Source organism: Bos mutus, chromosome 15, assembly GCF_027580195.1.
Source record: "Bos mutus isolate GX-2022 chromosome 15, NWIPB_WYAK_1.1, whole genome shotgun sequence".
Lineage (NCBI taxonomy): Eukaryota > Metazoa > Chordata > Mammalia > Artiodactyla > Bovidae > Bos > Bos mutus.
In genome coordinates this window covers 54,712,268-54,730,014 of record NC_091631.1, presented here as the reverse complement: position 1 = coordinate 54,730,014, position 17,747 = coordinate 54,712,268, and the positions used below count along the sequence as shown (strand labels likewise).

At 40.9% G+C, this 17,747-nt stretch overlaps 2 protein-coding genes across 2 annotated transcripts in view; one reads left to right on the top strand and one right to left on the bottom strand.

Annotated features, from left to right (window-relative positions):
• LOC102279342 (NXPE family member 4) overlaps positions 1-5,065 on the bottom strand; it is a 58,962-nt gene extending 53,897 nt beyond the window's left edge. The window contains exon 1 of the mRNA XM_070384175.1: positions 4,950-5,065. The gene's annotated coding sequence lies outside the window, so the exon portion shown is untranslated. The remainder of the gene's footprint in view (positions 1-4,949) is intronic.
• Positions 5,066-7,351: 2,286 nt separating this feature from the next.
• Positions 7,352-17,747, top strand: part of NXPE2 (neurexophilin and PC-esterase domain family member 2) — a 33,425-nt gene continuing 23,029 nt past the window's right edge. The window contains exons 1-2 of the mRNA XM_070383212.1: positions 7,352-7,377; positions 8,564-8,669. Of these exons, the coding sequence (XP_070239313.1) occupies positions 7,352-7,377; positions 8,564-8,669 (132 nt within the window). The remainder of the gene's footprint in view (positions 7,378-8,563; positions 8,670-17,747) is intronic.

The following is a 17,747-nucleotide window of genomic DNA, read 5'->3' as shown; positions in this document are numbered from 1 at the left end:
GAGCCAAGAAATTTTCCTAAAATCACTGTCAATTCAGGGTGATTGTGTGCATGCCCAGGATTACACCTTCTGAGGAGTAAAAGCTGCATTCTCCCTGAGAAATAATCTTTACTAAAATAGTCAAGTAAACAACTAAACAAACAAGTAAACAGCATCGGTATCCAGCTCCACAGAGGGAGATCAGTGCATAGAGTTACTACAGTATATTACCTCAAATGTTCAGCTTTCAACAAAAACAACAGCAGCAACAAAAAGAGACATGCAAAGAAACAGGAAAGCATGACCCTAAAACAGGAAAAAAGAAAAAGGGCAAGCAACAGAAACTGCCCTAGATAGGACCAAGTTATCAGATTTAGTAGGGGTATGCCTCGATGTTCAAAGAACTAAAGGAAATTCTGCTAAAAGACATTAAAGAAAGATATTATGGCAATATCTCATCAAAGAGATCATCCATAAAGAAAAATTATTTTTAAAATAGCAAAACACAAATTTTGGAGTTGAAAAGTACACTGCTGCTAAGTCGCGTCAGTCGTGTCTGACTCTGTGTGACCCCGTAGACGGCAGCCTAACAGGCTCCCCCGTCCCTGGGATTCTCCAGGCAAGAACACTGGAGTGGGTTGCCATTTCCTTCTCCAATGCATGAAAGTGAAAAGTGAACGTGAAGTCGCTCAGGTGTGTCTGACTCCTAGCGACCCCATGGACTGCAGCCTATCAGGCTCCTCCATCCATAGGATTTCCCAGGCAAGAGTACTAGAATGGAGTGCCATTGCCTTCTCTGGAAAAGTACACTAGTTGACTTGAAGTGAAAAGCTCAATAGTATATTTGAATTGGAAAATTATATTTGTAGATACATTGATAGAGATTATAGAGGAATAGAGAGAAAGATCATGAGAAAAATAGATATGTTCTCATAGGTATGTGGCACAATTTTAAGTACGTGAACATACACATCATAGGCAAACCGCAGGAGAGGGGAAAGAAAAAAATAGAAAACTATTAGAAGAAATAACTTGAAACTTTCTCAAATTTAATGAAAAACACTAATCTGCATATCCAAGAAGCTCAGCCAGCTCCAACTAGGATAGTATAAAATAATACACTTCCAGACTATTAGAAAAAGTAAATAAGTTCAGCAAAGCTACAGAGTATAAGGTCAATATACCAAAACCAATAATATTTCTATAAATTACCAATGAAAAATCTGAAAATGAAATTAATAAAAGATTCTGAAACCATTTACCTCAGATTGGGAATTGAACCCATGTGTTGGGACTTGAACCCAGCCAAAACCCAGTTTGGGACTTGAACCCACATGGCTGGGGCTTGAACCCAGTCAAAATCCTGCTTGGGACTCTAACCCACGTGGCTGGGACTCAAATCTAGCCAAAACCCATGGTCTTCCAACTGAGATTTGGTTTTAGGACCTAATGAAGTTCAGGTTCTTAATGTTTCATCACAGAATGAATTCAGTGAGAGACAAAATGATATGTAATAAGTATATTTATTAAGACAGAAACATACTCCACAGACAGAGTGTGTGTCATCGCAAAGGGCAAGTACAACAGCCTTTAAATGTGGCATGGTTAGTTTTTATGGGCTGAGTAATTTCATAGGTTAATGACCCTGTGGATCACAACAAACTGTGGAAAATTCTTAACGAGATGGGAATACCAGAACACCTTACCTGCCTCCTGCAAAACTGAATGCAGGTCAAGAAGCAGCAATAGTTAGAACTGGACATGGAACAACAGACTGGTTCAAAATTAGGAAAGAAGTATGTCAAGGCTATATATTGTCATGCTGCTTATTTAACTTATATTCAGAGTACATCATGTGCAATGCTGGGCTGGATGAAGCACAAGCTGGAATCAAGATTGCCAGGAGAAATAACAATAACCTCAGATATGTAGATGAAAACCACCTTTATGGCAGAAAGCGAAGAGGAACTAAAGAGCCTCTTGATGAAAGTGAAAAAGGAGAGTGAAAAAGTTTGCTTAAAACTCAAATTCCCAAAACTGAGATCATACCATCTGGTCCCATCACTTCCTGGCAAATAGATGGAGAAATAATGGAAAAAGTGAGAGACTTTATTTTCTTGGATTACAAAAATCACTGCAGATGGTGACTGCAGCCATGAAATTAAAAGATGCCTCCTCCTTGGAAGAAAAACTATGACCAATCTAGACAGTATATTAAAGAGCAGAGACATAGTTTGCATAGCTTATTTGACAAATGGTGCTCAGTTCAGTTCACTTCAGTTCAGTCGCTCAGTCGTGTCCGACTCTTTGCGACCCCATGAATCGCAGCACGCCAGGCCTCCCTGTCCATCGCCAACTCCCAGAGTTCACTCAAACTCACCTCCATCAAGTCAGTGATGCCATCCAACCATCTCATCCTCTGTCGTCCCCTTCTCTTCCTGCCCCCAATCCCTCCCAGCATCAGAGTCTTTTCCAGTAAGTCAAATCTTCTCATGAGGTGGCCAAAGTACTGGAGTTTCAGCTTTAGCATCATTCCTTCCAAAGAACACCCAGGGTTGATATCCTTTAGAATGAACTGGTTGGATCTCCTTGCAGGCCAAGGGACTCTCAAGAGTTTTCTCCAACACCACAGTGCAAAAGCATCAATTCTTCGGTGCTCAGCTTTCTTCACAGTCCAACTCACATCCATACGTGACTACTGGAAAAACCATAGCCTTGACTAGACAGACCTTTGTTGGCAAAGTAATGTCTCTGCTTTTGAATATGCTATCTAGGTTGGTCATAACTTTCCTTCCAAGGAGTAAGTGTCTTTTATTTTCATGGCTGCAATCACCATCTGCAGTGATTTTGGAGCCCCCAAAAATAAAGTCTGACACTGTTTCCACTGTTTCCCCATCTATTTGCCATGAAGTGATGGGACCGGATGCCATGAGCTTCGTTTTCTGAATGTTGTAGATGGTAGTATGTATATTCATCCTAAGCTCCTGATTTATCCCTCCTCACCTGTTTCCCTTTGGGAACCATAAGCTTGTTTTTTACATCTGTAAGTCTGATTCTGTTTTATAAATAAGTTCATTTGTATAATTTAAAAAATTATATTCCACATATGAGTGATATAATTTGATATTTGTCTTTTTCTGCCTTACTTCTCTCAGTATGATAATATCTAGATCTATCCATGTGGCTGTAAATTCATTATTTATAGCCGAGTAATATTCCACTATAGGGCTTCCCTGGTGGCTCAGTGGTAAAGAATCTTCCTGTAGGTGTCGCTTCAAAATTATAGCACTATTTACAATAGCCAAGATATGCAAGCAGCCTTTAACAGCAATTCAAATAAAAATGCCTAGAAATTTATAAGGTTTCCCTGATAACTTAGCAGGTAAAGAGTCCACCTGCAATGCAGGAGACACAGGAGACATGGGTTCGATTCCTGGATCAGGAAGATCCCCTGGAGGAGGTCATGGCAACCCACTCCAGTATTCTTGCCTGGAGAATCCCATGGACAAAAGAGTCTGGTGGGCTGCAGTCCAAAGGATTGCAAACAGTTGGATACAACTGAGTGACTACACACACACATACAGAAATTTGTTAGTGATACAAAAGGACATGTCAGCCAGTAGATCACTATGATCTGTGATGGCCTTAGGTGATTACTGGGTACTAGATATATCAGTGTAAGTGGCAAGGAGCCAGTAGAAAGCGAGGGCTGCCATCAACAGAGCTGCTTTCAAACAATTAAATCTCCATTTTCTTCTGTAGAATTCCCCCTCATTTTTGAGGATCATTCTCTTCTGCTAACACCCATCACACCCTCCTTTATTTGCCATGTATCAATCTTTCCCTTACATTGTAATTGACTTTAGTATTGAGTTCATGACCTTCTTTCCACCCTAAATTTTGCTTTCATTCCACGTGTTTTCAATAGTCATCTGGATGACACATCTGACATCTAAACCCTCATAGTTTCTTGCCTTTTCAATCCAGTGATCTTCTTCCCCTTTTCACCACTTTAGAGAATCAGACCCATGGGCATACATTACAGCTTGTCATTAGCTGTAATTTCTCTGCCACCTCACCGCTCCTCTTAGTGAGTACACCCTCCTTTTCTTCCTGTAGCCTCCTGGATTTTTCACGCTTACTAATCTAATAAGTTATTAGACTGCTTAGACCCAATATCGAAGGCAAATTTTCCTGTCAATGGCCAGATAGCAAAAAATTTTAGCCTTTTGGATCACATGCTCTCTATCACAATTATTCAAATCTGCTGTTTCAGGGGAAAAGCAGTCCTAGACAATATGTAAGCAAATAGGAATGGCTGTCTTCCAAGGAACACTTTACTTACAAAAACAGGCCACAGATCAGATATGATCCATGACCACAGTTTATACTCCTCCCTCGAGTTTAGACTCAGACCTAGACATGGGCTTGTGCAAGAAAATGCAAGTTATTTAATTTTTCTGAGCCTTGTTTCTCTGTCTATGTATTGGGGATGATGCTTTCTAACTCTCCAAGTTTATAAGAATGAAATGAAGGAACTTTGCTGGTGGTGCAGTGGCTAAAACTCCATTCTCCCAGTTCAGGGGATCTGGGTTTGATCTCTGATCAGGGAACGAGATCCCACATGCCTCAAATGAGAGTTCACATGCCACAGCTAAAGATCCCTCATGCCACAACTAAAAAAGATCTCATATACTGCCACAAAGATGGAAGACCTGGTGTGCCTCAGTGAAAACTCTGTGCAGCCAAGGAAATAAATAAATATTAAAAAAAAGAATTAACTGAGAAGATGTATCAGCATCATGTAATTGACGGCACACAGTTGAGGAATTAGAAAAAAGCAAATGGAAAACATTGCCCCACCCCCAAATTCACTGTTACTTATAAGAAATCTGGCATTGGAGAAGGTGGCTTATATCTGTAGGTAAGTGGCCTTTCTAATACTGAACCCCAGAATCAGAGAAGCTTACCTACGTTGTCTAGGCAGCACCACACCAAGCCAGGCCTTCTCGAACAGGAAGAAGTTGAGGAGACTGGGTACCTTTTTATAAAAAATCATTAAGGTCTGTCGAAATGGATGGAAATATCAGGAATGGGTTCTTAATGTTCTGGTGAGGGCAAATGTTCATCCCCTTCTCCCACTGTTGCCAGACTGGATGTTTATGTTTATGAGGTCAAGGCCGCCTCTCCCACCAGAGTGCTGGCAACACGCTGACACATTGTCATAGTTTCCTGAGTGTGTGCCAGGGGAGTTTTTCTGCATTTAGCTCAAATTTCTCTGTGAATGTATTCCAAAAGCAGACTAGAAGGGAATTTAAGCTTCCAGGACTTCTGGATGTGAGTGAAAAAGACCCACTAAGGGGGTAGGATTCCTTGGCCATCTTTTCTGTTTATGCCAGTGTTGCATTTCCCTTGGGGTATGCTAAAGTTTAAATTGACAAAATTGTCTAAGTTATTTTCCAATTAAATATTTTTAATCCCCCCTCACCCACCAAATCATTGAGTAAAATTAACACTATAGGTAAAGTGTACTTTTGAAGTATATAAGTACCCTCTTCCCCTCGAATGTGGCTTCATACCATCCCTGCCATTGAGCAAAGTAATTTTAATTTGAGAAGCAAAAGCCAAGGCTTTGTTATATCAACCAAAAATAGTTCTCCTTCATTACACTTCTTTCCTTTCAAATTGGTCTCTGTGATGTGGAGACACACGCTGAACCCACCACACCCATTCCTGTGGAGTGCGGGCTTGCACAAGTCCAGGGCTGGGAGCTCTAGCCTCAGCTCAGAGGCTAGCCTCAGCTAGCCTCACCTCAGCTCTAACTGCAGCTCAGTTGCTGATGTGGTGACCTCAGGCCAGTTTTGTAGATCCTCTCTGTGTCTCAGGGTGGTAGTAACTATCCCAACTAGCTCAGCAACTCTTATATAAACAAAATGAGTTAATTACATATTTTAGGGGTACAAAGCATTTGTCTGTTTACTATGCTATTATCTAAGGGACTGTGGGAATTATGCTGTGGCTCAGAGCATACATTTATCATCAAAAATTTAGGGAGCCAAGTGTTTTCACTTATTTCTACATGAGAGAAGGCTGTTAGGGTTTACTTTAAGAATCCTGGATGCACTATTATCATTGTCAGAATTTGAGTAGTACAAGGCAATAGACAGAAATATGCCTTAGAAGGGGCAGGGAAGGATTGGCAGGATCTAGATCTCTTTTCTTTCAATATATTCCTTTAGAAATTATCTACTCAATCTCTGTGCCAGTCTCCTACATGCTGTGATCACAGTCCTGATAGCCATACAGTTATATGTATAGATTAATACAGATGCAAACACACAAATGTTATGTGTACATCATAGTATGTATGTGAAATAAACATATGTCTATCTATATATGGGCTTCCCTGGTGGTTCACTGGTAAAGAATCCACCTGCAAACGCAGGAGACCTGGGTTCAGCCCCTGGCTTGGGAAGATCTTTTGGAGAAGGAAATGGCAAGCCACTCTAGTATTCTTGTCCAGGAAATCCATGGACAGAGGATCCTGATGGGCTACAGTCCATAGGGTTGCAGAGTCAGACATGACTTAGTGCCTAAAGAACAACACCTATATACACATCTCTACCTAGATATTCATCTCTATAGTTATCATTATGCAAGTGTGCATGCATACTCAGTCGCTCAGACGTGTCTGAATCTTTGCCAATAGAATTTTAGCATGGAGTCCATTCTATGGGCTCTGTCCATAGAATTTTCTCTTTTGGATGCTCCCCTGTCCTGTTACAGAGGCAGGCTACGGTGTGATTAAGACCTATGCCTCCTCCTTTTACAGCCTGAGATTTAATCTAGATCATCATTGTTGGATTGCTCAATCGATGTAGTTGCTTAGAGCAAGGGGAAGACTTTACAAAGAATACAACCTGAATGTTGAGAAGAACCAGTCAAATCAAATCTTAGTCATTCAGCAACTGTGGTCAAAGGCTATTTTCCTTCTTTCCAGTTTTTCAGATACTTCTGCTATTGTGTAAGTAACTAATTCCACGTGACAGGGAAATGAGGGCATAAGCAAGGGAAATTCATTATGTAAATACGTAAGAAGTGTAAGACTGCAGTAAGAGGTGACCATGGGCTGGGATTAGATGTGTCTGTTTTCTAAAATGAATTTCTTCCTCCTCCTGGCTTCTTTCTCTGGCTCTGTGAAGTGAGCAGGGGCAGGGCTGTGATCCTATGAGTCACACTTGAGCCACCAATGGCATTTCAGCTTTTGATCAATGAAGCTTATAGGCAAAGTCCAGTCCCGAAATAAATGCAAAGACTGCTTTATCTGAAGAAAGTCTGGACGGCTGTAATTCCTGTGAGAGAATATGAGAATATGATGGAGAAGACATTCATTCATAGGTACTGTCCAACTCTTATTTGTAGGTATAATGGCAGAAACAGGAGGGAGAACCATAGACCCATCAGGGATTTTCAAAGGGTGCCACCCCGTAGGGGATGAAAATGAGTTTTATTGGGGCATGAAAAAAATCCTTTTAAAATGAAATAGTCACGGCGAGCTGAAGTGGTGTCCCTCCGCCCGGCCGAGGGTACTCCTTTTCGTGTCCTTCCACCGTTCCCGGGCGGCGTCCGAGCGGTTCACGAGGGGCGGCGACGCGTCTGCGGCGCGGACAGCGAGGCTCCGGGGCTATAAAAAAAATAAATAAATAAAATGAAATAGTCACATAGAATAAATATAATAACTAGAAAATATCATAGTACAATGGATGCAGTACAAATAAGCATTGTTTATGAAACTTGTGATATGTGTGTGTATACATGTGTGTGTGTGCCCTGAAATGAGATTTAATATGATCTTACTGTGTGTCTCAGGCAAAAGAAGTTTGGGAAATGTTGCCATAATTTAGCTCTTTGCCACATACTTTTGGCATTCTATGTTTGCAAAACAAACTAAAATTCTGGCCACTCAACAGTGACCTTCTCTAAAGAATATACTCTTGCCCTTTATGGCAATGTTTCTAAACTACTTCAACATGAGGCAATTAAAAACCTGAGGTGGAATAAGCTGCCTAAGAAAGCAAAAGGGAGATTTAGAAGGAAGCCTCACCTGCTTCAGGGAGACAGGATACCAGATAATGCATATATGCGTGTGTGTGCGTGCCTGCGTGTGTGTGTGTGTGTCTGAGAGAGATTTAGAGACCAGAATTCATTAGAGGGCATCAGAAAAAAAAACCTGTTTCTTAGGGTAAACAGCTGTAAAACCTCACTACACCTGTTGCTGCCGCTGCAACAACTGCTAAGCCATTAATGCGAGATCCCTGATATGACTCAAATGAAAAATTCATCTGAGAGTTAGGAACCAGGAGTTCTATCCTGCTTCACCTAGTTCAGTTCTTTTCTTTGGGGAGGACAGTTGTTTCTGATTTCTAATAGAACCTACGATGGAACATCTTGGAAACCCAGAAAAGGGCAGCTGTCTAGAACATAAGCTATTCTGGAAAAGTACTGAGGAGGAAGCTAGGTATGCAGAGCAATGTCATGTTTATTTGATTCAACATGTGACTATTTTTCCTGTCCTCTCTTATAGGCTCCTCGCTTTGTTTCCAAATGCCATAGCTCATAAATTACTGCTGATGTGGATGTTCGTATTAGCTTTCTGGGTCATTTCCTTCTCTCTCAAAGACCATACAAAGGTAGGTATTGTTTCCTTTTTCAGCATTTCAGAAAAGGTCACAATGGAATGTTGGAATGTTCACTGGGATTAACGCAAGAATTAAATGTTAAAAGCATGTAATCTTAGCAATAGATGTGGGTGAGAGGATCCTTTTTTTTTTTCTTTTTTACTTTACAATATTGTATTGGTTCTGCCACACATCAACGTGAATCCACCACGGGCGTACACGTGTTCCCCATCCTGAACCCACCCCCCGCCACCTCCCTCCCTGTACCATCTCAAGGTCATCCTTTGTTAAGCAGTAATTCCTTTAACAATATGCATTCTATTATTCTTATTTTTTGAGTGACAGGTAGATTGCAGCCTCTATGTAGTGTTTGGCACTGCTAACCATTCTGCCTAAGCGTTTTCTCCAACCTTGGCCTCTGAGCCTCCAATCCAATTATCTCCATGTCAGTCCTTGCCTTTTTCAGTTTTTTTTTTTTCCCAATTCTTTACATCAGTTCAGTTCAGTCACTCAGTTGTGTCCGACTCTTTCCAATACCATGAATCACAGCACGCCAGACCTCCTTGTCCATCACCAACTCCCAGAATTCATCCAAACTCATGTGCATCGAGTCGGTGATGCCATCCAGCCATCTCATCCTCTGTCGTCCCCTTTTCCTCCTGCCCACAATCCCTCCCAGCCTCAGGGTCTTTTCCAATGAGTCAACTCTTCGCATGAGGTGGCCAAAGTACTGGAGTTTCAGCTTTAGCATCATTCCTTCCAAAGAACACCCAGGACTGATCTCCTTTAGAATGGACTGGTTGGATCTCCTTGCAGTCCAAGGGACTCAAAAGTCTTCTCCAACACCACAGTTCAAAAGCATCAATTCTTCAGCGCTCAGCTTTCTTCACAGTCCAACTGTCATATCCATACGTGACTACTGGAAAAACCGTAGCCTTGCCTAGATGGACCTTTGTTAGCAAAGTAATGTCTCTGCTTTTGAATATGACATCTAGGTTGGTCATAACTTTCCTTCCAAGGAGTAAGTGTCTTTTAATTTCATGGCTGCAGTCACCATCTGCAGAGATTTTGGAGCCCCAAAAATAAAATCTGACATTATTTCCACTGTTTCCCTATCTATTTCCCATGAAGAGATGGGACCAGATGCCATGATTTTAGTTTTCTGAATGTTGAGCTTTAAGCCAATTTTTTCACTCTCCTCTTTCACTTTCTTCAAGAGGCTTTTGAGTTCCTCTTCACTTTCTGCCATAAGGGTGGTGTCATCTGCATATCTGAGGTTATTGATATTTCTCCTGGCAATCTTGATTCCAGCTTGTGCTTCATCCAGCCCAGCGTTTCTCATGATGTACTCTGCATATAAGTTAAATAAGCAGGGTGATAATATACAGCTTTGATGTACTCTTTTTCCTATTTAAAACCAGTCTGTTGTTCCAAGTCCAGTTCTAACTGTTGCTTCCTGACCTGCATATAGGTTTCTCAAGAGGAAGGTCAGGTGGTCTGGTATTCCCATCTCTCTCAGAATTTTCCACAGTTTATTATGATCCACACAGTCAAAGGCTTTGGCATAGTCAATAAAGCAGAAATAGATGTTTTTTGGAACTCTCTTGCTTTTTCGATGATCCAGTGGATGTTGGCAATTTGATCTCTGGTCCCTCTGCCTTATCTAAATTCCAGCTTGAACATCTGGAAGTTCACGGTTCACATATTGCTGAAGCCTGGCTTGGAGAATTTTGAGCATTACTTTACTAGCGTGTGAGATGAGTGCAATTGTGCGGTAGTTTGAACATTGTTTGGCATTGCTTTTCTTTGGGATTGGAATGAAAACTGACCTTTTCTAGTCCTGTGGCCACTGCTGAGTTTTCCAAATTTGCTGGCATATTGAGTGTAGCACTTTCACATCATTTTTCAGGATTTGAAATAGCTCAACTGGAATTCCTTACCTCCACTAGCTTTGTTCATAGTGATGCTTTTAAGGCCACTTGACTTCACATTCCAGGATGTCTGGCTCTAGGTGAGTGATCACATCGTTGTGATTATCTGGGTCGTGAAGATCTTTTTTGTACAGTTCTTCTATGTATTCTTGCCATCTCTTCTTAATATCTTCTGCTTCTGTTAGGTCCATACCATTTCTGTCCTTTATTGAGCCTATCTTTGCATGAAATGTTCCCTTGGTATCTCTAATTTTCTTGAAGAGGTCTCTAGTCTTTCCCATTCTATTGTTTTCCTCTATTTCTTTGCGCTGATTGCTGAGGAAGGCTTTCTTATCTATCCTTGCTATTCTTTGGAACTCTGCATTCAGATGCTTATATTTTTTCTTTTCTCCTTTGCTTTTCACTTCTCTTCTTTTCACAGCTATTTGTAAGGCCTCCTCAGACAGCCATTTTCTTTTTTGCATTTGTTTTCCATGGGGATGGTCTTGATCCCTGTCTTCTGTACAATGTCACGAACCTCTGTCCGTAGTTCTTCAGGTACTCTGTCTATCAGATCTAGTCCCTTAAACCTATTTCTCACTTCCACTGTATAATCATAAGAGATTTGATTTAGGTCATACCTGAATGACCTACTTTACTTTTCCCTACTTTCTTCAATTTCAGTCTGAATTTGGCAATAAGGAGTTCATGATCTGAGCCACAGTCAGCTCCCAGTCTTGTTTTTGCTGACTGTATAGAGCTTCTCCATCTTTGGCTGCAAAGAACATAATCAATCTGATTTCGGTGTTGACCATCTGGTGATATCCATATGTAGAGTCTTCTCTTGTGTTGTTGGAAGTGGGTGTTTACTATGACCAGTGCGTTCTCTTGGCAAAAGTCTGTTATCCTTTGCCCTGCTTCATTCCGTACTCCAAGGCCAAATTTGCCTGTTACTCCAGGTGTTTCTTGACTTCCTACTTTTGCATTCCAGTCCCCTATAATGAAAAGGACATCTTTTTTGGGTGTTAGTTCTAAAAGGTCTTGTAGGTCTTCACAGAACCGTTCAACTTCAGCTTTTTCAGCCTTACTGCTTGGGGCATAGGCTTGGATCATCATGATATTGAATGGTTTGCCTTGGAAATGAACAGAGATCATTCTGTTGTTTTTGAGATTGCATCCAAATACTGCATTTCGGACTCTTTTGTTGAGCATGATGGCCACTCCATTTCTTCTGAGGGATTCCTGCCTGCAGTAGTAGATATAATGGTCATCTGAGTTAAATTCACCCATTCCAGTCCATTTTAGCCACTGATTCCTAGAATGTCGACATTCACTCTTGTCATCTCTTGTTTGACCACTCCAATTTGCCTTGACTCATGGACCTAACATTCCAGGTTCCTATGCAATATTGCTCTTTACAGCATTGGACCTTGCTTCTATCACCAGTCACATTCACAACTGGGTATTGTTTTTGCTTTGGCTCCATCCCTTCATTCTTTCTGGAGTTATTTCTCCATTGATCTCCAGTAGCATACTGGGCACCTACTGACCTGGGGAGTTCCTCTTTCAGTATCCTATCATTTTGCCTTTTCATACTGTTCATGGGGTTCTCAAGGCAAGAATACTGAAGTGGTTTGCCATTCCCTTCTCCAGTGGACCACATTCTGTCAGACCTCTCCACTATGACCCCTCCGTCTTGAGTGGCCCCAGACGGCATGGCTGGGTTTCATTGAGTTAGACAAGGCTGTGGTCTGTGTGATCAGATTGGCTAGTTTTCTGTGAGTATGGTTTCAGGTCTGCCCTCTGATGCCCTCTTGCAAAACCTACCGTCTTACTTGGGTTTCTCTTACCTTGGACGTGGGGTGTCTCTTCATAGCTGCTCTTTACTTTGGATGATGTTGCCCCTCCTGACCTTGAACGTGGAGTAGTTCCTCTCGGCCCTCCTGCACGCACACAGCCTGGCACTCTCGGTCGCCACCCCTGACCTTGGGCGTGGGGTAGCTCCTCTCCGCGGCACTTCTGCGTGGTCTGTCACAATTCTTTACATAGTTCAGTTCATGTTTCTTGATTTTCCTTTTCCTCAGTCTTTTTAAGAACTGATTTTGCTTTACTTTTTCCTCTTCTCAACCATTCAGTACAAATCTGATCTTTCAAAAATTCTGTTTTCATCATCTTCTTGTCCTGATCAAAAACTTTCACCAATGGCTTTCAGAAGGCAGTGCTGAAGAGATCAACTCCTTAACCATTCAAGTGTCTTCTAAATTTGAGCCGAGCTTCTTTTCAAAGTTATCTATTCCACCTTGGTCTAATACAGACCCTCACCTCCAAATGAGAAGGACCACAAATCTAGGACGTTCAGACAATGATGGAAACTGGTAAACTGTAGAGCTCTCAAACCACAGCTCAGAAACTTCCTCTCTGTGAACCCTCTCTGTAAATTTGTGTCTTCTAGATTTCTTCCATCTCTCTGTGAACCCTCTCTGTAAATATGTGTCTTCTAGATTTCTTCCATCAATCTTCTTCTTGTTCATGCTTGTACTCTTTAATTCATATGCTCAGGTCCCATCCACAAATATTTGTGTTTCTTAAAGTGAGGCCTGGACAATCTGCACTGAAATGCCCATGTTTGTGCATGTGTGTGTAAAATGCAGATTCCTGAGCCCTACTCCAAAGCTGCTAAAAACAAATCTCTGGACTTGAGCCTAAAATGAAGTTTTGAAAAATCTAATCAGAAAAGATACAAGTACACCAATGTTCATAACAGCACTGTTTACAACAGCCAAGACATGGAAGCAACCTAAGTGTCCATCAACAGAGGAATGGATAAAGAAGATGTGGAATACATACTCAGTGGGATATTACTCAGCCATATAAAAGAATGAAATAATGCCATTTGCAGCAACATGGATGGAGCTAGAGTTTATCATACTAAGTTCACTTCAGCAAGTCAGAGAAAGACAAATGTTGTATGATATCACTTATTTGTGGAATATAATAAATGATACAAGTGAGGTTATTTTCAGAACAGAAATAGACTCACAGACTTGGAAAACAATCTTATGGTTACTAAAGGGAAAGTAGGGATGGGGGAGGGGTAAATTAGGAGTTTAGGATTAACAGATACACACTACTGTATACAAAATAGAGGGACCTTGGTGATCCAGTGGTTCAGACTCTGATTCCACAACAGGGAACTGATTTCTGCTTGGGGAGCTAAAGATACCACATGCTGTGCAGCACAGCCCCCCCGCCAAATAGAAAAACAGCAGGACCTAGTATATAGAACAGGGAATTTTATTCAATATCTTGTAATAACCTATAATGAAAAAGAATCTGAAAAAGAATATATGTATGTATATGTATATATAAATGAATAACTTTACTTTAGACCAGAAGACAACTGTACCCCAATAAAAATGAACAGAATGATAAAGTTTCAACAAGTCCCCCAGCTGATTCTCACACTCACTGAAGTTTGAGAATCACTGCCTTTGTATTTCCAGATCTGAGATCTTTTCTGTGCCTCACTCTTGAATTCATTCCTTGGTTATCTGCACCTCAGTTTCACTAGTGTTACCAACACAGAGAAAAGCACACAGAGGTTATCTTCTTCCTTGCCTCCCTCCTTGGCAAAACAGAATCATATGGAAACAAATTCTCTGTGCTTTCTCCTATGTCTCCTGTGTTGCCTCAGCCCATTAGTCAACTAAACCAATTCTCTCTGCACAAGCAATCAGTCACGAATCTCCTAAATTCTACCTCCTGTTTCTCTCGTATCTATCCTTTTATCTCCATCCCCAGAGTCTTGATTTAGTCAAGTCCTTTGTCATTTCTCATCTATGGTGTTGAAATAGTCCCCTCATTAATTTCCCTGCCTCCAGTCTCAGCCTGATCCAATCATTCATTCAACAAACCTTTGTTGGGTATAGATTGTGTGTCAGGGCTGAACTGGGTATTAGGGATACAGAAATATAGGACATAATCTCTGTGTTCAAGATCCTGAGATTGTATTTCTAAAAGAAAAATGCCATGCTCCCAACTTCAGGGGAAACATGGCGGGGTTCAGACTTCCTGGCTCAGTGTCTTAGTCAGGGTTTTTTATGAAAGGATTTAGGACCTTTCATAAAAAAGGATCTAGGTATTCTTGCACTGGCCAATTCCTCTGCTTATTCTTCCTCCAAGTTTTCATGTAGCTAGTGCTCTGCCTTCAGGTCTTTGCTCAAATGTCATCTTTATTTAGCACTAGAAATGACCCCCACCCCACCACTTAGCATTTCCCTTACTCTGACTTTAAAAAATAACGATAATACTTTTCACTTTCTAAAATACTATATAATTTATTTATTTACTCTGTTCATTGATTATTGTCTCTCTTGGCCTGCTGTAAGGTGACCTCCATAAGAGAAGGATTTTTATCATTATTTATTTGTTGGTATATCCCAAGTGCCCAGAACAGTGGTTGGCACATAGTAGGTGCTTAACAAATAAATTTCTTTAAATTACAAAATAAGGACTGCTCAGTGGTCTTGGTGAGATATAATGGTGACCTGAAATAAGGTATAACAATGAGGATGGAAAAAGTCAAGGAATTTGAGTTAGAATTGACAGGAATAAATTGACTGTGGGGCAAGGGTGAGGATGTGGAATTAAGTAGGAATTATTCCAGATAACAACTGCCCAGCTGGTGATGCCATTCGTTGAAGTATAGACTAGAGTAAGAGAAATAGTTTTGGAAGAAAAAAGACAAGTTTAGATATGAACAGTCTATGTTGGAGGTGCTTTTAGGTCATCTAAAGGGAGAAGTTGCTTCAGTAGACTTGAATATACAAAGCTGAAGCTAAGAAAGATATTGTTTAGAAAAATGGATTTAGTGGCACCCCACTCCAGTACTCTTGCCTGGCAAATCCCATGGATGGAGGAGCCTGGTAGGCTGCAGTCCATGGGGTCGCTAAGAATCAGACACGACTGAGCAACTTCACTTTCACTTTTCACTTTCATGCTTTGGAGAAGGAAATGGCAACCCACTGCAGTGTTCTTGCCTGGAGAATCCCAGGGACGGGGGAGCCTGATGGGCTGCTGTCTATGGGGTCGCACAGAGTTGGACACGATTGAAGCGACTTAGCAGCAGCAGCAGAATATAAATGGCAGCTTAGCTTATTGATGTGGGTGACAATTCCTTGGGTGAGCTACAGAGTGAAAAGGAAAGGGCCTACTATACAGCACAAGAAACTCTACTCAGTACTCTGTAATGGTCTATATGGGAAAAGAACCTAAGAAACAGTTCAGTTCAGTTCAGTCGCTCAGTCATGTCCGACTCTTTGCAACCCCGTGAACCGCAGCATGCCAGGCCTCCGTGTCCATCACCCACTCCTGGAGTTTACCCAAACTCATGTCCATTGAGTCGGTGATGCCATCCAGCCATCTCATCCTTTGTCGTCCCCTTCTCCTCCCGCCCTCAATCTTTCCCAGCATCAGGGTCTTTTCAAATGAGTCAGCTCTGGATATATGTATATGTATAACTGATTCACTTTGCTGTACACCTGAAACTAACACAATGTAAATCTACTATACCGCAATACAAATTTAAGAAAAGAAAAAAAAATGTTGCTAAAGCTATTGCCCCAAGGAACAAAAAGAGCACTGGTCTGTGAAGTGAGTGGGAGGAGAGAAAGAGACTGACAAGAACTCCCGAGAAGTTTAACTGGGTAGGTTTAGGGAATAAGCAAAAGTTTTAGTATAGCAGTTCTTTGTATAATATGGGAGATACGTGAATACATTTAAATTCCTATGGAAAGAAGTTAATAGAAGTAAATAGGAAGTAGAGGAAAAAAATGTGGGGAAAAAAAATTAAGTAGGGAAGGGTAACAGAAAGTTGAATTGCTATATGACTACTTAAAAAAATTTATTTGGATTAAAATTTTTTTTAATTAATTAATTTATTTTTGGCTGTACTGGGTTTTTGTTACTGTGTGGGCTTTTCTCTGTCTGAGGTGAGCGGTGGCTGCTCTCTAGTTGCAGTACATGGGCTTCTCATCATGGTGGCTTCTCTTCTTGCTGAGCATGGGCTCTGGGACATGTGGATTTCAGGGCTCAGTAGCTGCAGGTCCCTGGGCTCTAGGGCACAGGCTTAGTTGTGGCGCATGGGCTAAGCTGCCCTGCGGCATGTGGGATCTTCCTGGAACAGGGATCAAACATGTCTCCTGCATTGGCGGGTGGATTCTTTACCACTGAACCACCAGGGAAGCACTGGATCTTTTTTTAAAAATAAGAATTAAAAAAAAAAATTATTTATTTGGCTGTACCAAGTCTTTGTTGTGGCATGCAGGATCTTGGATTTAGTTCCCTGACCAGGAATCGAATCCACGCCCCTGCATTGGGAGAAAGGAGTCTTAGCCTCTAGACCACCAGGAAGTCCCTGACGACTTTTTTAGATTTTTAAAGTTTAGGAACAAAAAAATTCAGTTATTGGAGGAGTTGCCTCCTGGATGTTGAGGGCTGCTTGGAGGTTATCAGGATTTTTAATGATGAAGACTATATAAGCCAATTTCTTCAAAATTTTCAGTCAATGAGTTGAATAGAAGCTACCAATCATTAGAACATGATGGATGATAGGAGGATTATGTAGTGATATTAGTGAAATTTGGTTAGACATATCTTAGAAGACTCTAAAATCTTTCAGAAGATCTTAGAGTCTTCTGAAAAATACAGTATGTATTAGGGCCTATATATGGGAAATATAAATGCATTTAAATTAACTATTTATATTTAATATGCATTTGTATTTACTCTATATTTATCTCTAATATACACTTGAAAAAAATATATATCCCTAATATTTATATTTGAAATAAGTGTCTTTGAAACAGGTTGTCAAAGGAATGAGGCAACTGGGTAGGAGAAATTGAGTGCTGAATCCTGATCCCCACCCTACTACTACTATCTATCTTAAAGAGACATTCCCCTTTCTATGACTCATTTTAAGGGTCAGGCACAAAATTGTTTTCCCTAGCTCATATTTATGGCTCATATATTATGTGATTTCACTACACAATATTCTTCAAACAATGGAGGAAGGGAGAATAAAGGATAATGGATTAAGAAGGGGTGGGAATGGGAGGGACTAAGTGTGACTAAAAAGGGCTATATGAAGGAGGCAGAGGGTGATGGAAATATTCTGTAT